At 42.4% G+C, this 25,353-nt stretch overlaps 2 protein-coding genes and 2 non-coding genes across 8 annotated transcripts in view; all 4 read left to right on the forward strand.

Annotated features, from left to right (window-relative positions):
- Positions 1–18,943, forward strand: part of CHD8 (chromodomain helicase DNA binding protein 8) — a 38,769-nt gene extending 19,826 nt beyond the window's left edge. For 2 of the 4 annotated variants that reach the window (XM_060146300.1, XM_060146285.1), the window contains exons 12-37: positions 122–365; positions 1,487–1,663; positions 2,659–2,802; positions 3,065–3,320; positions 3,901–4,111; positions 4,364–4,559; positions 5,265–5,432; positions 5,626–5,805; positions 5,961–6,071; positions 6,417–6,613; positions 6,864–7,063; positions 7,144–7,324; positions 7,413–7,502; positions 7,962–8,065; positions 9,214–9,343; positions 10,284–10,359; positions 10,818–10,872; positions 11,047–11,254; positions 11,665–11,873; positions 11,967–12,686; positions 12,903–13,054; positions 13,333–13,635; positions 14,473–14,586; positions 14,774–14,953; positions 15,356–15,472; positions 17,966–18,943. In XM_060146300.1, coding sequence (XP_060002283.1) covers positions 122–365; positions 1,487–1,663; positions 2,659–2,802; positions 3,065–3,320; positions 3,901–4,111; positions 4,364–4,559; positions 5,265–5,432; positions 5,626–5,805; positions 5,961–6,071; positions 6,417–6,613; positions 6,864–7,063; positions 7,144–7,324; positions 7,413–7,502; positions 7,962–8,065; positions 9,214–9,343; positions 10,284–10,359; positions 10,818–10,872; positions 11,047–11,254; positions 11,665–11,873; positions 11,967–12,686; positions 12,903–13,054; positions 13,333–13,635; positions 14,473–14,586; positions 14,774–14,953; positions 15,356–15,472; positions 17,966–18,532 — 5,290 coding nt within the window. In that variant the 3' untranslated portion in view covers positions 18,533–18,943. The remainder of the gene's footprint in view (positions 1–121; positions 366–1,486; positions 1,664–2,658; positions 2,803–3,064; positions 3,321–3,900; positions 4,112–4,363; positions 4,560–5,264; positions 5,433–5,625; positions 5,806–5,960; positions 6,072–6,416; positions 6,614–6,863; positions 7,064–7,143; positions 7,325–7,412; positions 7,503–7,961; positions 8,066–9,213; positions 9,344–10,283; positions 10,360–10,817; positions 10,873–11,046; positions 11,255–11,664; positions 11,874–11,966; positions 12,687–12,902; positions 13,055–13,332; positions 13,636–14,472; positions 14,587–14,773; positions 14,954–15,355; positions 15,473–17,965) is intronic. The other 2 variants (XM_060146289.1, XM_060146294.1) reach the window with 2 other exon arrangements.
- LOC132506225 (small nucleolar RNA U6-53/MBII-28) lies at positions 9,798–9,907 on the forward strand. The gene has a single exon (XR_009535761.1). It is a non-coding gene; the product is annotated as a small nucleolar RNA U6-53/MBII-28 (small nucleolar RNA).
- On the forward strand, positions 14,168–14,277 carry LOC132506232 (small nucleolar RNA U6-53/MBII-28). The gene has a single exon (XR_009535762.1). It is a non-coding gene; the product is annotated as a small nucleolar RNA U6-53/MBII-28 (small nucleolar RNA).
- Positions 18,944–20,132: 1,189 nt separating the features above from the next.
- The window catches only part of SUPT16H (SPT16 homolog, facilitates chromatin remodeling subunit), a 31,667-nt gene continuing 26,446 nt past the window's right edge, over positions 20,133–25,353 (forward strand). The window contains exon 1 of one of the 2 annotated variants that reach the window (XM_060146306.1): positions 20,133–20,276. In XM_060146306.1, the coding sequence (XP_060002289.1) occupies positions 20,211–20,276 (66 nt within the window). In that variant the 5' untranslated portion in view covers positions 20,133–20,210. The remainder of the gene's footprint in view (positions 20,277–25,353) is intronic. The other variant, XM_060146310.1, reaches the window with a different exon arrangement.

Genomic DNA, 25,353 nt, shown 5'->3' on the forward strand with positions numbered 1-25,353 from the left:
CATATAGGCTTAGTCTGAGATTATTTTTATTTATTTTCTGTTGAAACAGTTTCTTTTTAAGTACTTTTTAAAAAGATGGTCTCTTTTGACTTGCTTTTCTTTTTCTGTGATGAATCTGCAGGCAGAACTGCATCCTGGCTGATGAGATGGGATTGGGCAAAACCATTCAGTCCATTGCCTTCTTACAGGAGGTATATAATGTGGGCATCCATGGCCCCTTCCTGGTCATTGCCCCACTGTCCACAATTACTAACTGGGAGAGAGAATTCAACACGTGGACAGAGATGAACACTATTGTGTACCATGGCAGTCTGGCCAGCCGGCAGATGATTCAGCAGTATGAAATGTACTGCAAAGATTCACGGGTGAGTTGTATGTAATACAAATATTATGGTTTAGAGAGTAGGCCAAGGTACCTGGTATTTTAGAGGCTTTTATATGAATCAAAGACTTTTATTGAGACTCTCTGTGATTTAAGGCAAAATTTTTGTTTAGGTTGTGCAGGGCATTTTTTTTTTACTTCGCTCTTTTTATCCAATGGACATTTTAATCCAGTGGAAATTCTGACTTTATTTATGAATACATATATTTAAAATAGAGTTTTATCAGCATTGATGTTTTCATCAAGAAAGAATTTTCCAGAATGAAATTCATTTAGCTACTTTATTAATTCCTTGATCCATATGGTGGTGAACGTAAGCCATGTCCTTTCTTTTCTTTTTTTTTTTTTTTTTTTTTTTGCAGTACGCGGGCCTCTCACTGTTGTGGCCTCTCCTGCTGCGGAGCACAGGCTCCAGACACGCAGGCTCAGCGGCCATGGCTCACGGGCCCAGCCGCTCCGCGGCATGTGGGATCTTCCCGGACCGGGGCACGAACCCCCGTCCCCTGCATCGGCAGGCGGACTCTCAACCACTGTGCCACCAGGGAAGCCCCATCTTTTCTTAACATTGAATTTTATGAGACTTTTTTTCCTACCATTAGTTTCCTGTGGTTTTTATTTCTACCAAACCAAATTTATTCAAGTCGTATTTTGTTGCTCTTAATTTTGCTAAGATAATTGGATTCTTCTGTCCACTTTTTAGATAGTAACCAATATTATCACATACTACATTAGCTATTTCACTTTTAGTTTTATCTTGTATGTTTCAGCAGCACTCAACATTTGTGGATTTTAGTGTTTACCAACAGAAGGTGTAGGGCTGAAATACATGAGGTAGGCATGCAGCAGAGTCAAAAATGTCCAGCTTCATTCAGTGAAGTCTGTCATTTTCCCAAGAAGCTGAGTGTGCTGCGGAAGCAGCGTATCTTAGATTCAGTCATTTGGCACTGTTTATTAGGAAGATGAACAGTGGCAGAGGTGGGTGGTGGTGCAGTTGGTATTTCCTATTAAGCCTGCCTGAATATGAAAAACGGATGTGTGATTCGGAAGAGCATCTCCTTTAGGTACATTTTAGGCCTTTTCTGACTTTATTGCCTTCATGCTTAGGGGCGCCTCATCCCGGGTGCATACAAGTTTGATGCCCTGATCACCACTTTTGAGATGATTTTGTCAGACTGTCCCGAGCTTCGTGAGATTGAATGGCGTTGTGTCATCATTGATGAAGCCCATCGACTAAAGAACCGTAATTGCAAGCTGCTTGATAGTCTCAAGCACATGGACCTGGTGAGTTCCTCTCACTGACTTGTGGGCAGAAACACCTGGAATTAAAGAAATCCTAATTCCCTGTGGAATTAATATAACCTTAATTTAGCAGAGAAGAAAAGAATCAGAGTCTTGGTATTGGGTGGTGGGTATGGCCTGTGGGAATGGTAACTTGAAAGTCATAAAATTCATATAAATTTTAGAGTTGGTAGTTGATTGTAGGTTAATGGTTCTCAACTGGGTGGAGAGGTTGGGTATTACATTAGTTACCTATTGCTGCATAACAAAATATCCAGAAACTTAGTGGCTTAAAACAACTATGTTTTTCATGATTCTCTAGCTCAGCAACTTAGGCTGGGCTTGGTGAGCCCATTCTTTTGGTGGTCTTGCCTGGAGTCAGTAATGCAGCTGTAGCTGACAATTGGTGCTGGTTGTTGCCTGGGTCATCTTCCACATGGCCCGTCACCCACTGTGGGCCAGACTTTGCTTCTGTACATGATAGAGTCAGGGCAGTGTTCCAAGAGGGTAAAGGTGGAAGCTGCAAGGCCTTTGAGGCATAGGCTCTGAAACTCACATGATATCACTTCTGCTACATTCTCTTTGTCAGAGCAAGTTACAAGGCAAGCCCATGTTCAAGGGGTGAACCTTGATAGGAGGAACTACCGAAAATTATTGGCCATATTTAATCCAGCACAGGTACATTCTTCAGAGGGGGACATGTTAGGATGCCTGTGGGGAGTTGAGTGCGGAGAGGCATATTTAATTGGAAAAAACATATTCTGAATATTTCTTTATTGGCTTATATATTTAAGATAAATTAATATGTTAAATAATATCAAGGGTTTTCTTGAATATTTTATCAAAATAGGGAGCAAGTAAAAGAAAAGTTAAGAGAGTAGTCTGGTCCATTCCCATAATTTTACAGTTAAAGAAATGAAAGCTAAAGTTATACACTTGATAGAAAACCCTAGAAGTCCTTCTGAGTTTTATCATTCTTCTGTGTTCTCCATTTCTAGGAGCACAAAGTGCTACTCACAGGAACACCATTGCAAAATACTGTGGAGGAGCTGTTTAGCCTGCTTCATTTCTTGGAACCTTCACAGTTTCCGTCAGAATCAGAGTTCCTCAAGGACTTTGGGGATCTCAAGACAGAGGAACAGGTAGGAAGTCTGTCTAATGCGGTACTAACCCAGGACAAAAAAAGGTGAAGTTTGTACTAGGCAGATATCTACTGTCTTAGATATCATGGGCTGTTCTGAGCTCCTTGTATGTAACCTTGTGCCTACATCATTTGTGGCATTGTCCAAAATCTACTTTTCTCAGATACTGGAAAACTCTCATTGTATTTCTCCATGTTTCCACCTAATGTGAGAATGTTTGTCCTCATGTTAGTGATTTCTTTTTTCTCTGTATTGGGCACAGGTTCAAAAGCTACAGGCCATTCTCAAGCCAATGATGCTGAGAAGACTCAAAGAGGATGTTGAAAAGAACCTGGCACCTAAGCAGGAAACCATTATTGAAGTAGAGCTGACCAACATTCAGAAGAAATACTATCGGGCTATTTTGGAGAAGAATTTCTCCTTTCTTTCCAAAGGGGCAGGCCATACTAACATGCCTAATCTACTCAATACAATGATGGAGTTGCGCAAATGCTGCAACCACCCATATCTCATCAATGGTGAGGGAATTCCTGGAAAATACCTACATTTCTGTGTTACCTTGTTTACTTTCTAAGTGATATTCCTCAGGAACAATGTATGCATTGACTGATCCATCCTAATTTGGGAATAGAGGAGATTTCTCCTTTTAAAACAATTCTCATTTGGAAGTCTTCCTGTAGTTCTTTCTACCCCTTTGATCCTGCATAATCTCCAAAGTTAAAAAGGATTTGCTGTTTAGAATTTCATGAATAAGAACTCAAGTCATGCTGTTCTGTCTGTCTTCAGTGGTACTCCATTTTGCTGTTTGTGTTTTGGATGCCAGCAGGGTGGTAATAGTGGTTTGCATATACTATTCTGGTCCTTGTCCACATACTTACATATATTTTACCCAGTTCTTAAGCCTGACTTACAAGGAATATTTTGTATGAATAAAATTGAGGATGACTTAGGATTTTGGGGGTGCTGAAATTCTGTGTGTAACATTGATATCAAGTGAGATAACCTTTTTTTCTTTGCTTCCTTGTCTCAGTTAAATAAACTGCAGCCTTAGTATGTTTCTCTGGATCTCACCATCAGGTTTGATTTTTCTTTTGGCAGGTGCAGAAGAAAAAATCCTAACAGAATTTCGAGAAGCTTGCCATATTATACCTCATGACTTCCACTTGCAGGCAATGGTTCGTTCAGCTGGCAAATTGGTTCTTATTGACAAGTTACTTCCGAAACTTAAAGCTGGTGGCCATAAGGTTCTGATCTTCTCCCAGATGGTACGCTGCCTAGATATCCTAGAGGATTATCTAATCCAGAGGAGGTAAGAAAAGAGTCATTCTTCACCTTGTGTTTACTATATACTCATAAGGCTGCAAAGAGTAGGAGGGCCTGGGTTTAATTAAAGTTGACCAGGACTGGGATAAGAGAAGTGTTTAAGACTCTCACTCTCCACTTTCTGATAAAGTTTTTGGTGAACTAGAGATATAGAGGTACTGGTATTAATCCCAGTCTGCTTTTTTGTTCTCTTTTTCTGCTTAGCTGATTAAACTTTCTTCCTGTGATTCCCGTACAGGTACTTGTATGAGCGTATCGATGGGCGAGTTAGAGGCAACCTTCGGCAGGCTGCTATTGACCGCTTCAGCAAGCCTGACTCAGACCGATTTGTCTTTTTGCTATGCACCCGGGCTGGTGGACTTGGAATTAATCTCACAGCTGCTGATACTTGCATCATCTTTGATTCAGATTGGAATCCGCAAAATGACCTGCAGGTAAAGGAAATCATTGTCTTAGGGACTAATCACCTAACCTGGGAGGTTTTGCAACAGGATCAGGATCTCTTAGAAAATCTTGTCTTTTAGAGAGTATAGAATTGTTAGTTAGGTTACCAAACTTGTTCTGTAAAGGGCCAGATAGTAAATATTTTAGGCTTTGTAAATCAGACAGCCTCTGTTGTAACTACTCACCTCTGCTCTTGTACCACAAAAGCAGCTATAGACAATATGTAAATAAATGGGTAGAGCTGTGTTTCAGCAAAAACTTTATTTACAGAAACAGGTGACTAGGATTTGCTGACCCCTGGTCTAGATGATGGGGCAATAATTTCATCTTGTAGTTGACTTTTGATTTTGAGTTGATTTCATGGCTGCTTTATAGATGGAAATTGGTATTTTGAATCCTTCTCCCCCCACCCCCTCTAATGTTATGTTTTTTTAATTAATTTATTTTATTTATTTGGCTGCATCAGGTCTTAGTTGCAGCACGCGGGATCTTTGTAGAGGCGTGCGGGCTTCTCTCTACTTGTGGCACACGGGCTCCAGAGCGCACGGGCTTAGTTGCCCTGTGGCACGTGGGATCTTAGTTCCCCAACCAGGGATCGGACCCACGTCCCCTGCATTGGAAGGGGGATTCTTAACCACTGGACCACCAGGGAAGTCCCTCTAATGTTATGTTATCTTTGCCCTTCCTTCCACCAGGCCCAAGCACGGTGTCATCGAATTGGGCAGAGTAAAGCTGTGAAGGTGTACCGTCTCATCACTCGTAATTCTTATGAGAGAGAGATGTTTGATAAGGCTAGCCTCAAGTTGGGATTGGATAAAGCTGTGCTTCAGTCCATGAGTGGTCGGGATGGCAACATTACTGGAGTGAGTCTTCTTAATCTCTAGCTATACTTGTAACAGGTCATAGTGATGGAGGGAGACAAAAGCTATTTTTGCATAGGATCCTGACCTCTCATTTGGGTTCTCAATTATTGTTTCTTAAAATATAATAAAATGTCATGATATGGTTAGATAATATTCTCTTGTAGTTTTTTCACCTTTCTATTGGATTTTGTAGATCCAGCAGTTCTCCAAGAAGGAGATTGAAGATCTCTTACGGAAAGGAGCATATGCAGCCATAATGGAGGAAGACGATGAGGGCTCCAAGTTTTGTGAAGAGGACATTGACCAGATCTTGTTAAGACGAACCACTACCATCACCATTGAATCTGAAGGAAAGGGTTCTACGTTTGCCAAGGTATGTTCTGTCGGTGCCAGCGGCTGAAGAAGCAGAGAGAGACAGGGCTCTCTAGAATTGAATGTATTTTTTCAATGTAGTTTTTAAATATACTGGTTTCCCATTGTTCAAAAAAGTGGGATAGTCAACTTTACTGTTTCTTTGTTCCTCACTAGGCAAGCTTTGTGGCTTCTGAAAATAGGACTGATATTTCTCTGGATGACCCCAACTTTTGGCAAAAGTGGGCCAAAAAGGCTGACCTGGACATGGATCTACTCAATAGCAAGGTGAGCTTCCTTCTCCTTTAGGGAGGAAGTATTGCAGAAAACACATTACTTTCTGGAGTCTTTATAGCTGCTCTGATTCTTCAGTGCTGACCTTGGCTTATAATGGTATATACAAGGGCCATGATAAAAACTTTCTACACGGGAGGCCCCAGAAAACTACTTAGATAACTACCACTTAATTTCGCTTCCTGAGTACCCGTAGATTATTTTGCATGTCCAAAAAAGAATCTCTCTTTGAGTATCTACAAATGTTACATCCAAGGCTATTTCAATCTGATTGTCTTTAATTCCTTTCCCATGATCATATCGTGAAGAGAGTTACTTCTCCTTTTGTTCTCTGCATAGAATAACTTGGTGATTGACACACCTAGAGTACGAAAACAGACCCGCCACTTCAGCACTCTGAAAGATGATGACCTAGTTGAATTCTCTGATTTGGAAAGTGAAGATGATGAGCGGCCACGCTCTCGCCGACATGACCGTCATCATACCTATGGGCGCACTGACTGCTTTCGGGTGGAAAAGCACCTCCTGGTATATGGGTAAGAACCCACCTTGCCATCAGAGGTAGTTCATCTCCATCCTGATAGACACCTAGTTTGCTTTTCAAATTGGAAGCTATGGTCAAATAGGGGATAATGGGAAAAACTTTATTCTGTTACCATGTTTTTCCAAGATCTTTTTGTCTCCCACCTTTTGGGAAACGCGATTCTGAGGGACTGGGGAATATCATTGAATTAGAGTCCCCAGGAAAATATCAGTATAATTTCTTTTTTTGGCTTTTTTTTTAAGTTGGGGACGGTGGCGAGATATTCTGTCTCATGGACGCTTCAAGCGACGGATGACTGAAAGAGATGTGGAAACGATTTGCCGGGCCATCCTTGTGTACTGTCTTTTACACTATCGTGGGGATGAAAATATCAAAGGCTTCATCTGGGACTTGATTAGCCCTGCTGAAAATGGCAAGACAAAAGAATTGCAGAATCATTCAGGTGATTATCAAGTCTTTGCTTTTCATCTTTTTATAGGTTACCTAATCCTCTTCAGGTCCAAGGGTTTTTCTCAATCCAAGTCTTCGATGTATCCCCTTTCCCAGGTCTGTCTATCCCTGTGCCCCGTGGACGCAAGGGGAAAAAAGTAAAGTCACAAAGCACTTTTGATATCCATAAGGCAGATTGGATCCGGAAATATAACCCTGATACTCTGTTCCAAGATGAGAGTTATAAGAAGCACTTGAAACATCAGTGTAACAAGTAAGGATGGAATTTAACATACTAAAGCATTTTCCACCTCAAGCTTTCTACACTATTATTGAGCCAGTTCTTTCTCTATCCCTTCTAGGGTCCTGTTGCGGGTACGAATGCTATACTATCTGAGACAGGAGGTTATTGGAGACCAGGCAGAGAAGGTGTTAGGGGGTGCTATTGCCAGGTAAAGTTATGCTGTATTTTTCTTTATGCCATGGCTTATTCCAGAAAAGATTGGTGTACTTATTTCATTCTAAACTATTTTGGGGATACCTGATAATTAAGATTGTATATCAGGTCTTCAGTCCTGTACAGTCGGCCTTTTGTATCCATGGGTTTTGCATCCTTTTGATCCATGGTTAGTTGGATCCATGGATATGAAGGGCCAACTGTATTCATTGTACGACACCATTTTATATAAGGGGCTTGAACATCCATGGATTTTGGTATCTGGGGGGACTCCTGGAACCAATCCCCTGTGGATGCTGAGGGACAGCTGTTCTTGATACCAGTGGAAGGAAATAGGCAGATGTATGACCATTTAAATTAATAGATAAAAGAAGATACCTGTAATAATCTTCCCAAGGATTGTCTACTTTAATTTCCTGCATTGCTATGCTGACTCTGCCTCTTATACCTTTAGTGAGATTGACATATGGTTCCCAGTAGTGGATCAGCTGGAGGTTCCAACAACATGGTGGGACAGTGAGGCTGATAAGTCCCTGCTCATTGGAGTCTTTAAGCATGGTAGGTATCTGCTCTTAGTCTGTTCTTTTCCCATTGTAGATTTATGTCCACAGATGGGATATTTAGCAAAATGCTCATGACCAGTAATTATGTTTGAATGGGAAACTAGTCCTTAAATATCCAGAGCCATTAGTTCCTATGAATAAATGTTTAAGAAAGACCAGATGGATAGTTAAATCCCAAGGTAGGGAGTCTCCCATTTGTTCTCTAATCACTGTTACCAATCTGTTTGTAGTGGTATCTAAGTTAAGCTTCCACAATCCGGGGAAATAATGCATGTCCACTCTTGTTAATAATAACCATGTTTAATTTGTTTCACTTTCCTGTGGCTTGCTGAAAGTGTTCTTCTTGTATAACATCTTATTTGTCTAAATATTCAGCGGTTACTCTCACATAGTTGTGAACAACCATGCTTGAGTAAAACAAAAATAGAGTAGAAAAAGGGAGAAAACTCCCTTTTCAGTCTTGCCTAATAACAGATTCCAGGCATTAAAAGCAGTAAGTGCTAAATTCCAGCCTAGTGACTTAGTGAATTGGAATATCATTTCTTTTTTAATATACTTTCACATTTACTTCTATAAAATAAAAGTAGTGGCACTTAATTCACGTTTTTGACATGTTTAATTGGATAGGAAAAACTGTGAGCATTTGTAGTCTTAGATTTACTTGTAAGACACAGAGGCTTTAGAAGAGTCCAAACATCCTGAAGTGTGTTCATCATTCATCAAACATTCAGAGTGCCTGTTTGTTTGCAGGTGCAGATCTCTTATCCTTTATTTGAAAATGTGTGACCTAGTTCTAAATCATTTAAACTTTTAAAATTTCCTCACTTATGTATTGATAGTAAGAATGATGATAAAATATTACCCGTTAAATGGCTAAGTAAATCTATTAGCATTCTCTATAAACACCGATTAAATTCCTGTTTTCAGTAACTAGTGATAAAACTCCTTGTGACTCTAAATTGCTGTGGAAATGTTAAATATCGTACTATAACCCAACAGCTATCCAAGTTAAAATTTTCACTGTATTTTGCATTATGATACCAAAGTAGCCCACACTGTTATTGCAGCAGCATACGAAGCTTACTTACATAAAGGCAAAATGAATCTCTGATTTTCTTCAAATTATGGCTCTTTTTCTTCTAGGCTATGAAAAATATAATACTATGAGGGCAGACCCAGCCTTGTGCTTCCTGGAAAAGGCTGGCCGACCAGATGACAAAGCCATTGCAGCAGAACATCGAGTGTTGGATAATTTTTCTGACATAGTGGAAGGGTAGGCATTAGTGTTTAGTTCTCTTAAAGCTCTGTGTCCACCCTATGAAGGGTATTTGTTGCTTGTACTAAGAGATAACATAACTCTAGCCTTGACTGAACCCATTCGGATTCTTAATGGTGGTTATGCTCATGAATGATAAACTCTTAACAAATAGTGAGACCAGCAGAAAGTTCTCCATAAACTGGCCTAAAACCATACATTGCAGTCTGATGCAACTAAGGGTGAAAATTAATGTTATTCCCAAATGGCTTATTTGACGTTCTATTCAGTTTTCTTTGCAATGCTTTTCTGTACAGCCGTAGTAGCTGAGAGGATAACTGGTTCTCTTGAAAGGTAGTAGTCATGCAGCAATCCCATGCCACTTATATGATAGAGCCTCAGGAAATTTTAGCCCTGGTTTATCTCCCAGTGGCGGCTGACACATAAAGGTGTTACTCTGCCTGGATACATGCCTCAATGATGAGTTGCCATGCTAATACTGAGCCACCAGGTAGGGCATTGTTGCCCTGGTTTGGGTGCCAATGAGTTTAACAAAACTTCTCACGTGGAGACCTGAGGGGCATGTGAAATAGTTGGCTTCGCTCATGAATACCCTCCCAGTCCTTTGTGATTGAGAGATTTCTCTTTGATGATCACAACGTCAGTTTGCCTAGTATAGGACCCTCAAAGGAAATTGGATTGTTTATTTATTGCAAATCATTTATTATATCATCCTTCTACTCAATAGAGCAAAGTATCAATAGTAAAAATAAGCAAGCATAGACCATTCAAATGAAGTAATAAAAGTAAATACTAGTTAGGAAGGAGGGGGAAAATGGGTTAAACAATAAAAAGAGCTAGTAAGAGAAAGGAAATGTGCTGGTCAAAGTGTTTCTTTTAAAGTCAAACAATTTAGAACTGAACTTTGTCATTTTCTCACGCCTCTGGATGATTTTAGGGTTGACTTTGATAAAGATTGTGAAGATCCTGAATATAAACCACTCCAGGGTCCCCCAAAGGATCAAGATGATGAGGTGAGGAATTCTCATTTGAGTCCAGCTTTTCTCTATTACTAAATAGTATTCTCCTATTCCCTGAATCATGAAGTACATTGATTAATTTATAATACAAAATGGAAAGACCATTTGAGACTATAAAGTATTAATGGAAAGGATTTTAACACCAGCTGGGGGACATCAGGTATGGCTTTGTGGAGGAGGTGGGACCCAAGCTGGACAATGAAGTATATTATTTGACTACTTAATTCCTGAGTCCCCCTGTCTTCAAGCCTTTGATAAGGACTGACTTTTCAGGGTTTATTTTCATATTCTTTTACTTGGTTGCTTCCAATTTTCTGTGAGAGTTCCTTTCATGAGAAAATTTTCTGGATCCCATGGTGCCATAGAAAGACACACACGAGAAAGTGATTTCAGAGTGCCAATTTTACCCCCTTTTCCTCCCCTCTCCATCCTGTGGGGTGGATCTTCTCTAGGGTGATCCCTTGATGATGATGGATGAGGAGATCTCAGTTATAGATGGAGATGAAGGTAAACTTCTAAGTCAACTAGTATAATTTTGTGTGGGGTGGTGGGGTTGGGGGACTGACTGAATTCTGTCCTTTCCTGGGATACCAGAGAGCTTTGCCTTTGGGTGGGTTGAAATACCAGTTATCTCTACTACCTTTCCTGTACTTCCTGTTTATTCTACTTTGCTGCCCACAGCCCAGGTGACCCAACAGCCAGGCCATCTATTCTGGCCTCCAGGCTCAGCTTTGACAGCTAGGCTTCGGCGCCTAGTAACAGCCTATCAGCGCAGCTACAAGAGAGAACAGATGAAGATAGAGGCTGCAGAACGTGGGGATCGGAGAAGGCGGCGCTGTGAGGCAGCCTTCAAGCTAAAAGAAATTGCACGGCGGGAGAAACAGCAACGGTAAAATATGGCTGGGAATTTGAACTGAGCTGTAAGCTTGTCTTCAGCTATGGGCCCTATATTGAAAAGCATCTTAGGAAGGATTATTTGGAATTCCCTAAGAGGGACCATCTTTTTTGTCTTTGTTACACCTCTACGACATAAAACCACACTTAATCATAACTCCCAGGAAGATCTCATATGTAGGCATCCTCATTGAGTTGTTTGCATCATTTTCCCCCTTAGCTTGCTAATTCTTAAATTCTTACATGTTACAGAGTACCTCTTCCTACCTCTTCTGCTGTCTTCGGGGGCTTTTTTCTTTCCCCCCAACTTTCATTTTTTGTGCGCTCAGATATTCTAAGCCATACTAAGAAGTAACCATTCCCTGTGTTCTGATCACTGTTGCCTGATTCCTCTTCCCTTTGTAGATGGACAAGGCGTGAACAAACTGATTTCTATCGAGTAGTTTCTACCTTTGGTGTGGAGTATGACCCCGATACCATGCAGTTCCATTGGGATCGATTCCGCACTTTTGCCCGACTGGACAAAAAAACAGATGAAAGCCTTACCAAGTATTTCCATGGTTTTGTGGCCATGTGCCGCCAAGTGTGCCGCCTTCCCCCAGCAGCTGGAGATGGTAAGCAAGACTGAAGCGTCTTGGGTGAGTGGGGATGGACTGTGACAGAACCAACTCTTGGTTCATTTCTTCTTCCACCCTTATCTCTTGCAGAACCCCCAGACCCGAATCTGTTCATTGAGCCCATCACTGAGGAAAGGGCCTCACGGACTCTCTACCGTATTGAATTGCTTCGGCGCTTACGGGAACAAGTTTTATGCCACCCTCTTTTGGAAGATCGGTTGGCATTATGTCAGCCTCCAGGTCCTGAATTGCCTAAATGGTGGGAGCCCGTTCGGCATGATGGGGAGCTTCTACGAGGGGCAGCCCGCCATGGGGTGAGCCAAACAGACTGCAACATCATGCAGGACCCAGACTTCTCTTTTCTGGCTGCCCGTATGAATTATATGCAGAACCATCAGGCAGGAGCACCAGCTCCATCCCTATCACGCTGCTCTACTCCACTGCTACACCAGCAGTATACCTCGCGCACTGCCTCACCACTGCCCCTGCGCCCAGATGCTCCTGTTGAAAAGCCACCTGAGGAGACAGCTGCCCAGGTCCCCAGTCTGGAGAGTCTGACTTTAAAGCTAGAGCATGAGGTGGTGGCCAGGAGCCGACCAACCCCACAAGACTATGAGATGCGAGTAGCCCCCTCTGATACTACCCCTCTGGTTTCCCGGAGTGTTCCACCAGTCAAACTGGAGGATGAGGATGATTCAGACTCTGAGCTGGACTTGAGCAAGCTGTCACCATCATCCTCTTCTTCCTCATCCTCATCCAGCTCCAGCTCCAGCACTGATGAGAGTGAGGACGAGAAGGAAGAGAAGCTAAGTGAGTGCATGTGACAGGCTGTTGGCCCTCTTCCCCATTCTCCCCCCCGCTCTTCCCCTTCTTTTCTAAATGCATCCTCTGAGATTCAGATTTTGATTTGATAGAATATCGAAGGAGATCTGTTATTCTTAGGGCCTTTATTTAAAGCCCATGTAATACCATTCCTATATAACTTTATTCTTCCACCTTTGCTCACACATTCTGTATGCTCTCTAGCTGCTGACCGGTCCCGCTCAAAGCTCTATGATGAAGAAAGTCTCCTGTCCCTCCCTATGTCCCAAGATGGATTCGCAAATGAAGATGGAGAACAAATGACCCCTGAGCTGCTGCTGCTACAAGAAAGACAAAGAGCTTCTGAGTGGCCCAAGGTAACAGCCTCATTCCTGGACATGTCGAGTCTAAAAATACAGTGTGACATATACAGAGAACAAGGAATAATAGATGGTTCTGGGTTTCTTTGATTGTGTTTAGTGCTACATGTCTTTTTCGTGAAACTCTTCCCAGTTGACTTTGGGATCTGATACTCCTACCTCCCTCCTTTCTGACTTATGATTTTTAATTAACCTGATAATGATGGAACTATTTTTTGTCACAGGATCGCATAGCTAGTACTCAGGCCCTAACTGATTTCTTTTTCCCCACTCAGGATCGTGTCCTGATAAACCGTATTGACCTCGTCTGCCAGGCCGTACTCTCAGGGAAGTGGCCTTCTAGCCGCCGGAGCCAAGAAATGGTAACAGGAGGAATTTTGGGGTCAGGCAACCACTTGCTAGACAGTCCCTCATTGACTCCAGGAGAATATGGTGACTCTCCGGTCCCCACACCACGAAGTAGCAGTGCAGCTTCCATGGCAGAGGAGGAAGTGTCCGCCGTCACCACAGCGGCAGCTCAGTTCACCAAACTTCGCCGAGGCATGGATGAGAAGGAGTTTACAGTTCAGATCAAAGATGTAAGCTGAGCATCTAGGCACTGGGAAGTGAGGAAGGAGTCTGTAATTCTTGCTGACTAGCTGTCCGAACATAATACTAAGCTCGTTTGGTCCACTGACTTTAAAAATGAGAGGAGAAGAAAAAAGCGCTCACAAAGATCCATTTAGGAAAAGTCACTGCACTAAAGGAAGGGATCTTATCTTGACTTGTATCTCCTGAGGACTAGATTAAAAGAAACCATATCTTTAAAAGAAATTTAATTGACACAAGGGTTCTTTTGAGTGGCTCATTTCTGGAGCCTAGAAACCTAGTTTTTAAAAATTGAAATCAAACTGTGGAAAAGCTATTAAAGTGATGCCCAAGTATTATGGGCCTTATTAAGTTAAAAATAAAAAGGAATCATTCCTACTGAAATTAAATCAGTATTGTTTTATGGATGGAAAATTTTATTTTTCCTGATGCTCTTCCCTAATGAACCCTAGCAGCTGGTCATTAAGTACTCAATAAGAAAATTTTTTGAAATTAGTATGTGACAGGAATATCAGGATTTTGCCCCTGTGATGAGTTGCCATGCTAATACTGAGACACCAGGTAGGGGATCTTTTCCCTGCATTGGGTGTTGTTGAGATAAATTCTACTTCTCTTAAATCTACCTGAGGGGCACTAGGTCAAGAAATGAAATCTAAGGAAAAAATTATGTGTCTTCTTGTATTTCTAATTTCTACCCATTAGTCAATGGCCTTTCTTCTCACCATCATTGAACCAGAGGATGACCCTTACCCTAAGTCCCCCTAAACTTGATTTTTATTTTAAAAACATGCCATATGATGTCTTGGGTGGGTGGGTTGTCTTCCTAGGAAGAAGGATTGAAGTTAACATTCCAGAAGCACAAGTTGATGGCTAATGGAGTAATGGGAGATGGACATCCTCTTTTTCATAAGAAGAAAGGGAACAGAAAGAAGCTAGTTGAGGTAAGTGGTAGAGAAAGTCTTTAATATGATGATTAGATAAAATATTTTTGTTCCCAGTAATTGATGAAGGCAGTTGGGATTGAGGGAGTAGAAGATACTATTTTATGGCTACCATTGGCTCTGCTCCCCCTCCCTCCCTACCCAAAAGAAGAGTATGTGCTCATGGGGGTGGATTCTGGGTTTGCAGCTGGAGGTGGAGTGCATGGAAGAGCCTAATCACCTTGATGTGGACCTGGAGACCCGGATCCCTGTCATCAATAAGGTGGATGGGACTTTGCTGGTGGGTGAGGATGCCCCTCGCCGGGCTGAACTGGAGATGTGGTTACAGGGTCATCCAGAGTTCGCTGTCGATCCCCGATTTCTAGCGGTGAGTGGCAGTTCCATGCAGCAAGATTTAAAGTCATTCCCTTGGTATTTAAGCTGTGTGAGAGGGAGGAAGCATGCCATATATTATGTCATTGTTTCTCCATCGGCAAAATAAGAGTAACTATACTTAGTCTTCCTACTTCACAGAGTTGTTGTGAGGATCCAAATAATGTTACAGTACTTGTTAAACTTAAATGCTAGGCAAATATTTACCATTGAACTATTACATAATGACCTAATTTTTTTTGGAGAAGTCTGCTTCATGGCAGTTTTCCAGTAGGACTAATCTTTAATTTATCCACACAATAAGCATTTATGGTCAAAGTAGACACTAGTACTTTAATGATTACTCCAGAGAAGATTTTTTTATTCCTTTAGGATAACTGCAGCTTTTCTATTGCAGTATATGGAGGATCGCAGAAAACAGAAGTGGCAGAGATGTAAAAAAAATAATAAGGCAGAATTGAACTGTTTGGGAATGGAACCAGTACAGACAGCTAACTCTAGGAATGGAAAAAGGGTGAGTGAGACTTGAGGTATTACCACTCTGTTCCCACACTAGATACGACTAGAGAAATTATTTAATGTTATTTATCTTTCTTCCAGCGTATGTTTGAGAAAATTTATCTTCAGTTCACAAAGAAAGAAACCATAGTATTTTTACTGGTATTTTTACAGTCCTGTGGCATCGTCATCTCTAGAACAGCATAAAATTCTAAAAGCTAACTTTAGCACTTTAGGCATGTTAAAATGTAAGAATTAGTGGGCTTCCCTGGTGGCGCGGTGGTTGAGAGTCCACCTGCTGATGCAGGGGACACGGGTTCGTGCCCCGGTCCGGGAAGATCCCACATGCCGCGGAGCGGCTGGGCCCGTGAGCCATGGCCGCTGAACCTGCGTGTCCAGAGCCTGTGCTCCACAACGGGAGAGGCCACAACAGTGAGAGGCCCGCGTACCACAAAAAAAAAAAAAAAAAAGAATTATTAACGTGTTAGAAAATTCAAGGCCTTATCCTGCTGTTCTACTGACTAGGGGATTTTAGGCAGATCCTCTAACTTTTTCACTTTGCATATCCTGAAAAGTTGAGGGTTTTGAAGCAGGTAATCTCTTAAAAGTTTTATGATTCTATATATTTTAGAAGTGATTTGGGGAATTCCCTGGCGGTCCAGCGGTTAGTACTCTGCGCTTTCACTGCTGAGGGCCCGGGTTCAATCCCTGGTTGGGGAACCTGCAAGCCATGCAATGCAGCCAGAAAAAAAAAGCAGTGATTTGGGACCTACTAAAGAAAACAGTCATGGGGTTTCCCAACATAGAAGAGATTGAGAACCACTAATAATATGCCAGTAATGGAAAAAGACAGGAAATCATGTTTTATAGTTTATAATAACAATTTTGGTCATGAGTTAATTCCATTATTTTCAGATGTACTTATACTTTTATCATGGTTATAGATTTGGTGGATTAAGAACCCATAATCCTTTCCATCAAAATATAACTGCAAAAGTTTCTCTTGGCTCTGTTTGCCTTACTTTGGACAATAGCCGTATTGTTTAAATATAAACATATATAAATCATGGTTTGGTTTGGTAAGCATTTAAAATGGATTAGCACTTTGTCTACTCACTTTATCTAATTATTCCCATTTGATCTTTTATATATATCTTTATATGTATGTGATATATACATAAAACCACATGGTTTATCTTTTAACAAAATTAATTTCCAAATGAAAAATATGTCTTTTGCATTCAACAAATTCTGAGAACATTATCTTGCACATAATATATATTTATTTGTGAGATGAATTTATAAGGCTTATTTATTATTTTTATATTGGTGAAAGTGGTTTCATATAAATATCGTTACCATGGAAGAGTGTTTTAATTTACCCTCTTAGCCTCCATGGAACCAAGGGTGTAATACACAGAATGGCTGATAAGGGAGGCTGATGGCGAGGATACCTTCTCTGTCTTGAATTTAACATTATAGAGCAGCCTGTAAGGAAGGCTTTTCCTCCAGGATTACCTATTTTTACCTCAAGTACTTCTGCACTTCTTTACAGTCAGTTGATAACTCTAAGAAAAAAGATCATAGGAAATCACAGAAAATTATAATGTGATTAGTACAGAATTCTTACTGCAGAATTGATGGTGTATCTAGCACTATATCATTACCGGACCCTACAGTGATTTGGTGCTGTTATAGTGACATTTTAAAGCCTAAACAAATAGAGTTTTGAGATGTTTGTTTTCTCCAGGTCAGAAAGGTCAGGCTTAGATTGGGCAAGTCCAGAGACACAGGTACTAATTGTCTGAGTTTGTTGCCAGTTTACCCAGTACTGTACTTAGGTCTAGCAAAGTAATAAGTTCCAGCTTCAGAGAACTTAAACAAAATTTATAGTGAGACCATCTAGATGAAGCAACTTAAAATTCAGCAGATATATAAGTTTTTGTATCAATGTGGAAAAAAACGTATTTTAGTAAATTTGGTAAGGAGCTACCCCATAATCTTTTTGGTGTTCCAGACATCCAGAATCGTAATCTGGACTATCTTGAGTTTACCCCACTCTGACGCAATAATGAAGGATAGTATTGTAAATGTCAATACTGTCATGCTGTACTTCACATGGTAAGATCATGTGAACAGCCTGCCATCAGTAAAGCATACTGTGCAAGTACTGATTCATTCACTGTCGTACTCAGGCCGCTCATTTACAAAGGTGAATAATTTTGAAACGGTTGGCCCGAGTAAAGGTACAGTGTAGTCATGGAAAAAAATCAAAGCTCTGGTTCACGTGAGTGTCAGTGTAAAATCCTTGGTCTTGGCTTCAGCATTATATTGCTTCAACCAGCTACATCCTGCTTTTCCTCTTCCCCATTACCATCAAGCCTCATCTGACTAGTTTTGCCCCTGCTAAAGATAGATTCAGTGAAAAAGCAATTGTATGCTAGGACTCTGTTGACTTTTGGTTTTTTTCCTTCCTTTCTTTTTACTATCTTCTGTTGCTTCCTCCCAGGGTCATCATGCTGAAACAGTGTTCAACCGGGTTTTGCCAGGGCCTATTGCACCGGACAGCAGCAAGAAGCGGGCCCGTAGGATGCGACCAGACCTTTCTAAGATGATGGCCCTGATGCAGGGTGGAGGCACTGGGTCCCTGTCTCTGCATAATACCTTCCAACACAGCAGTAGTGGCCTGCAGTCTGTGTCATCTCTGGGTCACAGCAGTGCCACTTCTGCGTCTTTGCCTTTTATGCCGTTTGTGATGGGTGGTGCAGCATCATCCCCTCATGTAGACTCCAGCACCATGCTTCATCACCACCACCACCACCCCCACCCCCACCATCACCACCATCACCATCCAGGCCTGAGAGCCACTGGCTACCCTTCTTCACCAGCCACTACCACCTCTGGTACTGCCTTGAGGTTGCCACCACTGCAACCTGAGGAGGATGAGGACGATGAGGATGAAGATGATGATGATGATTTATCTCAGGGCTATGATAGCTCAGAAAGGGACTTCTCACTCATTGATGATCCTATGATGCCAGCCAACTCAGACTCCAGCGAAGATGGTGATGACTGAAGCCCCATCATGGTCCCCATCGCTTGGGTGGCTGCTGTATTTTCATTTACTCTGGCCCTTGGACTGTGGAAAAGTGGGAGGGGCAGGGGAGATGTGGGGAAACCCAGGACTCCAGGAGGCGAAAAGGAAAAAGAAAACTTGTACCTGATTGCTTCCAAATTTGAGAGGATTGGCTGGGCAGGGGAACTCCTAAAACAATACATGACTACTTCCTCGTTTCTGGGGAAGGAAAGGAGACTAGAGCAGCTGATGTGCTCACCCCTCCCTAGACACCTCCATTAACCACAGACTATGTAGCGCTGGCACTAGCCTCCGGCAGAGCCTGTTCCTGACCGAACTGTGGATACAGCTGGAGGGTCAGGAACTGTTACCTTCCTTCCCCTTGGCATTAATAAATTTAAGTTAATCCTTTCCCACTCTTCCCTTGTTCGATATTTGCTCAAACCCAATATATTAATTTTAAGAGTTGATGTTCACGATGGGTAATTTCAACATCATTTTCCTAAAGTTCATTACTGTTCATGCCGAGTTACCTTGGATAGGGCAGACAAGTCATCCGTACTCCATTAAAGGGTTTATATAAGCTTAGGCTCTCCACCTTACCAAAGGCAAGGAAACGATCTAAGCTAAATGGCAGGCAAAATGTTCCAGATTCAAACTCCAAGTTCTTAGAAGAGATGAAAAGGAAGAATTTCGTCAAGACCCACGTACATTTTGTCTCAAATTAAATAACGGTGCTTTGGGGAAGCCTAAGAATGGTGTCACTTCATGAACTGCGGCAAGGGGACTGGCTAACTGGAAGGACGCGGTCACGACTTGGCGGGGGGTGCATTCTATAAATTCCCTCAAGCCATTTGTTTCCTTTGACCCTTCCCGTATTACCCTAGCGCTCAAATGAAGCCTGGGCATTTAATTTCCCTTTCTATGGCGAAGCCCTTCCCCCGTATCGCCGGCCCTAGTTTAGTCTTACGGGCAGGGTGGGCTCGTCTCCCAGGTTTGAGCTCTCTGTCCGCCCGGAGCCCCCGACCCAGCGTCCTGGCACGGAGGATCCTTCCAGCCCTGAAGCAGCAGAGGCTTTTACTTCCGCACCTTTTCTAGGACAGGAACGGACCGAGTTACGGTGCAGTCTTTCCACTCCTACCCCACGCCAGACCCTGCTCTTTCCGCTTCCCCTTCCTTTGGGTGGGGCCACTGCACCCGCGCGCGGTAGCTTGTGTGGGGCGGGGCCGGCACGTCAGGACTCCCGCCTACTTCTCAGTGCCCAGCGGCGCTTGCCGCTGCCGCCGCCGCCTCGGCAAGGAGTCCGAGCGCCTGGAAACCGCGGCCTGGCAGAGAGTAAGGGCGGGTGCAGGGGGTCACGTGATGACGTCGACTCTCGTGCGGCTGTTGCTAAATTGACAAAACCCCGCGAAAATCTGAACTCTTTTTGCGTTACATATTTTGTTGCTTTCCAGACTCTTTTCCATCCTCTCCTCCCCCTAACCTCCGTAGGAAGGATTTAAGAAAAAAAAAATAAAAGAATCCCAAGCGCTGCTGGGACCCGGAAGCGGAAAGGGCATCTTTGAGGTCGATACTTCCGGGTCACTGGGAGAGTGCGGGATTCCAGGGCCGAGAGAGGGTGGCTGAGCCGGGACCTCGCGTGATTCTCGGAACCCGAGGAGGAGCGGCGTCTGTGGCTATGGCTGTAACTCTGGACAAAGACGCTTATTACCGGCGAGTGAAGAGACTGTACAGCAATTGGAGGGTGAGATAGATCCCGTAATTTTCCCTAGGGAGCCCCCTTTGCCATCCCATAATAACCCCGTTTCTCGGCGCCTTTTTTCCCCTTTCCGTCGGGAATTCCCGGGTTCAGTGTCGCGCCGCTTTAGTTGCTCCAGGATCATTCACCGCAGGAGGCTCTGAGCGCCGCCCAGTAACAGGGAATCCCCCCGGCAATCACCCTGCCCTGCGGCCACCACCATCTTCCCTGCGTGCCAGCCCCCGTCATGCATAACAACCACCTCTCGTAGTTTCTTCCCGCCCTAGGAGAGGCATCATCATCCTTCCCTCCCACTCCGTGATCAAGTCTTGCTGCCCCCTCCTGCAGTGTTCGCACACACCCACGCACTCGCTCTGTCCTCCCAGAACCACAGTGTTGCGCCCTAGGTCCCGCCAGAATTACAACCATTTCGTCAAGGATGGATGGAGGGTCCAAGAGAATGTGAACCGGGCTCTTGGCGTTTATCGTTTGCGGGGCTGTTGCTGGAGTTAAAAAAAGAAATACTGCTCACGCGCAACCGCCTCATGTTCTAGGCCCTGCTGCGGGCAACACAGAAACCTAACGCTGAAAACCTGCAGGCTTTAGTTAATGCAAAAAACGATGTGTTGCCTAAAACCTCATTAGTTTTCATCCTTGGTTGAGTATCCGGGGCACGTGTTCAGAAAAAGAGCTGTTGCAGTACCCAGTCTTTTAGGGATTGGGCATTTTTGCTGCTTGAAAAAGTCCCCAGTTAACGATTTTATTTTTATGCTGGTAAGTTATCAATTCAAACATTTGATTGCATCCTGTGGTGCATTCTGAGCTAACTAGGTTAAGTCTGGCTTCTGAACTCTGTCATTCAGGGAAGATAAAACTAATGAAGACTTTCAAATCTGAAAAGCGTCCTGACAAAAATGATCAGTTCTGATTTCAGCATTGTAAATTGCCTTTCAAACTGATCTTCTAAAAACTAAGCTATTAAAATTGGTCATTTCCCTACCATTCATATTAAAGGCACCCGTCCATGTTTCATCTTTTGAGCATAAATGCATTAGGTAATTGAAAATAAAATGGGTTCTTTGCATTTTATGAGAAGCAAAAATAAGGACTCTATGCTAGGCTAAAGCCAAACATAAATTTTATTTTAAAATTTTTTATTGGTTAATTTCTACCAGATGTTTTTACAGTTTCTCTCACTGTCACATTTTAAAGTTTGAATGTGATCCGTATTAGAAAAACTCTTTCTAAATGCCCAGATATTTCCTAAAGTACTATTGTACAAGTAATAATCAAAAGCCCTCTCTTCCACCCATAGACCCCAAATTTACACACCTTTGCTGTGGTGGTTGCTTCTAGTTCCAGTGATTCAGAGTTTATCAAATTAATCCTCTAGACCATGTATGGAAGCCAAGATTAATTTAGAGCTCAAAGCTCCTCTACATGATAAGTGAATGCAAAGCGTGAAACTAGGAAAAGCTTGCGGCCTGGAGACAGATTGGCAAACTTAATGTCAAATGACAGTTTTTAAATCCATGAAAGTTATTGGCCCCCATTTTTTTGTTTGCTTCTCAAAAACCATTAAAATTTATCTTGGCCCTCCTGTCATTTGAAAGGAGCATGTTAGACTTTAATAAGATCTTGATGTTACAAAGTTACAAGCCAAATCAATACAAAAATATACTCTTTAGCAAAATTTGTGGTGTATCATTATGAAAAATCTTATTTAAAAAGACTTTCTGCTTTTTTATAACTAAATTTTAACAACTATGCCTAGAACCCACCTGTAGAATTTCTGTATGCATTGTCGTTCCAGGTCGTACTTTGATTCTGATCTGCTTAACCAAAGATCATAGTTTTCTGGGATAAGTTCTGGTTGCTTATCCTCTTAGCTGCAGCAGGAAAATAGTGAAATGTACAGGTGCAAGCTATGTTTGTTTTTCTACACTATTTTTTTTTTTGAATAAGAAAACTGGCATTGAAATGAGAATAACTAGAAGTTAACTATATAAATTCCAAGCCTTGTGTTGTCAGCTCCCATCTGCAAAGAAATCTGTTACGACAAAAATTAACTAAAAGATTAGTTTGGGCTCCACACCCACTTTTAATTATTATTTATTTATTTGACTGCTTTGGGTTTTTGTTGCTGCGTGCAGGCGTTCTCTAGTTGCGGGAAGGGGGGGCTACTCTTGGTTGCGGTGCAAGGGCTTCTCATTGCAGTGGCTTCTCTTGTTGCAGAGCGCAGGCTCTAGGCGTGCAGGCTACAGTAGTTGTGGCGCACAGGCTTAGTTGCTCCGCGGCATGTGGGATCTTCCCGGATCAGGGCTCGAACCCGTGTCCCCTGCATTGGCAGGCGGGTTGTTAACCACTGCGCCACCAGCAGAGTCCCCACACCCACTTTTAAGTTTTAGATACCCTTAAGCATTAATCTCTCAGAACTGTGTGGGTGCTTGTGGTAACTCCAATGCTCTTCAACTACCTAGAGTTATAGAGCACCAAAAGGCTACCAATCTTTTTTTTCTTTTTCTTTTTTTAAAAAAGAGTAGGAGCTAATGTGTTTCCTAATCTCATCTATGCAAGTTGAGTTTGGCTAAGGTACATTTTGTGAGGCTGTTGTAACTAAGAGGTATCTCTTAATCACAATTTTCATAACTTACATCCCCCAAACAGTTGCAGTGTCACACATTTCTGTTTGAGTAGAAATTTCTAAAGCATTAAACGTTATACCTGAGTAAATAGTGTCATTTTAAGGATAAGAAAATGGGCTCAGCCAGAAATGAAACAGGAGACCTCTGTAGTGACTAAAACTTATTATTTATGACTCTTTCTGGATGTTTGAGTCTAGTCTAGTCCTGCCTCTCATTTTTTTTTAATTAATTAATTAATTAAATTTATTTTTGGCTGCGATGGGTCTTCCTTGCTGCCTGCGTGCTTTCTCTAGTTGCGGCGAGCGGGGGCTACTCTTCGCTGTGGTGCGCGGGCTTCTCATCGCAGTGGCTTCCCTTGTGGAGCATGGGCTTTAGGCGCGCAGGCTTCAGTAGTTGTGGCTCGGGCTCTAGAGCGCAGGCTCAGTAGTTGTGGCTCACGGGCCTAGTTGCTCCGCGGCATGTGGGATCTGCCCGGACCAGGGCTTGAACCCTTGTCCACTGCATTGGCAGGAGGATTCTTAACCACTGCGCCACCAGGGAAGCCTGTCATTTTTTTAAATGAGAATTGCTCCGAGTGGAAAGGGTTTGCAGCACCTGTCTGTTCTGCTTTAGAGAACCCCAGGTGATGGTATTGGATCATGAGCGTCGGCTGGGGGCTTCTCCTCTGTCTTCTTATACTTACAGGGTCCATATTCAGGGCTTCCCAGCCTTTTCATGATTGTGATTGTTTTTAACCAAGTGATAGAATTACTACTGCATAGGGTACAAGGGGGGTAGGTTACCCACCATCCTGGGGTCCCAGCTGCTTTGAGAGCTGAGGGAATACTGTATCCATGCACACCTATAACTCATTTGAGACCTACCTATTAGGACATCCTGCTGTGTGTGTGAACCTTGACTTCAGTCATCTGCCTTTTAACCCAAAAGAGTTCCTAAAAAATCAGAATAGCAGCTGTTTTCAAAAGGAATGCTGATCCATTGCATTCATTCATATGGTGCTGCACTACTGGTCAGGACTGAGGAGTGAGTGGCTCCGGCCTCAGAAAGGAAGTTTGTGCCTGTGGAGAAAACTAATAACCTATAGTGTCAGTGTTTCTCTTGAGTGGCGATTTCTGGCTCTTTGCTAATTTTTGTTGTGGACAAGTTTCTTGTTCTGGATTGCTCTCTAAGACTAGGCAGTAATCTTTTGTGGCTTAGGAAGGTTCTTTAAAATATGGGCAATTTCCATACTACTTTCAACAGGTAACGGCTTGCTTCTACCCATCTCAGTTCATTATGGCTCATTTATCTCTGGCGTGAGCTAGAGAAAGGTTTCTTGAGTGAAGTTTCTTGGTTTCTTGAGTGAAGAGGAAGGCTAGATGGAAGTAAATGCCTGGGCAGGTTAGGATTCATTTATTCTTGCTTACTCAAATTTTTATTTATTTTTTATCACTGTTACCAAGTGCAGTGCCTGGCGTGTAGTAGGCACTCAGTGAATGATGGTAACTTGATTTCTGAACTCTCATGCATTCCTTTCTTGGTTTGAAGAGATTTTTATAGAGACTATACTCAGGGTGATCATAAGTCCTGCCTTTCCTGAAACTGTTCACCTGTTGTACATATGTAATTAATGGCATACTTTTTTATTCTCAAAATTGTCTCAGTTTGGGTGATGAATTAGATCGGTGTCTTAGCTATAACTAGACATTTCAAAAATGTTTCGTGTTTTAATACAGTACCCCTTTGGTTCAAAGGAAGATAGTTGTTCCTCTGCTGCAGTATTTCCCCAACTTTTTATCATTCCAATACCACCTTCACAATTTTTGCCGATTCCTTAGCACTTACATTATTTACCTTGCATTTTAAAAAATCAGTTTTAATCAAGTAATACATACATAGGTTTTCTTTTTTTGGGGGGTGGGTACACGGGCCTCTCACTGCTGTGGCCTCTCCCATTGCAGAGCACAGGCTCTGGACGCACAGGCCCAGCGGCCATGGCTCACGGGCCCAGCCGCTCCACGGCATGTGGGATTTTTCCGGACCGGGGCACGAACCCATGTCCCCTGCATCGGCAGGTGGACTCTCAACCACTGCGCCACCAGGGAAGCCCCATACATAGGTTTTAAAAAACCAAATAGTTCTAACAGCCTTAACAAAAAACAGTCACCTGCCCCAGAAGCACCCAGTTTCCAGTTCTTCACTTTCTTTCATATTTTGAAGTAATATCTATATACTGCTATTTCTTGATTTATCAGTTGTAGATATTAACTTTTGTTTTGATAGATTAGGATTGAAATTTAACTGTCTTATACCATCATATTCATTCCAGCTTCCCTACCTCCTGACACTTCCTGTAAATTTTCTTCTTGACACAGTTATGAAAAATTTCAACATACAGAAAGGTAAAAGAAATTTCCAGTAAGAACCCATGTACCCCCACCTAGTTTACACAATATTTT

Source organism: Lagenorhynchus albirostris, chromosome 1, assembly GCF_949774975.1.
Source record: "Lagenorhynchus albirostris chromosome 1, mLagAlb1.1, whole genome shotgun sequence".
NCBI lineage: Eukaryota > Metazoa > Chordata > Mammalia > Artiodactyla > Delphinidae > Lagenorhynchus > Lagenorhynchus albirostris.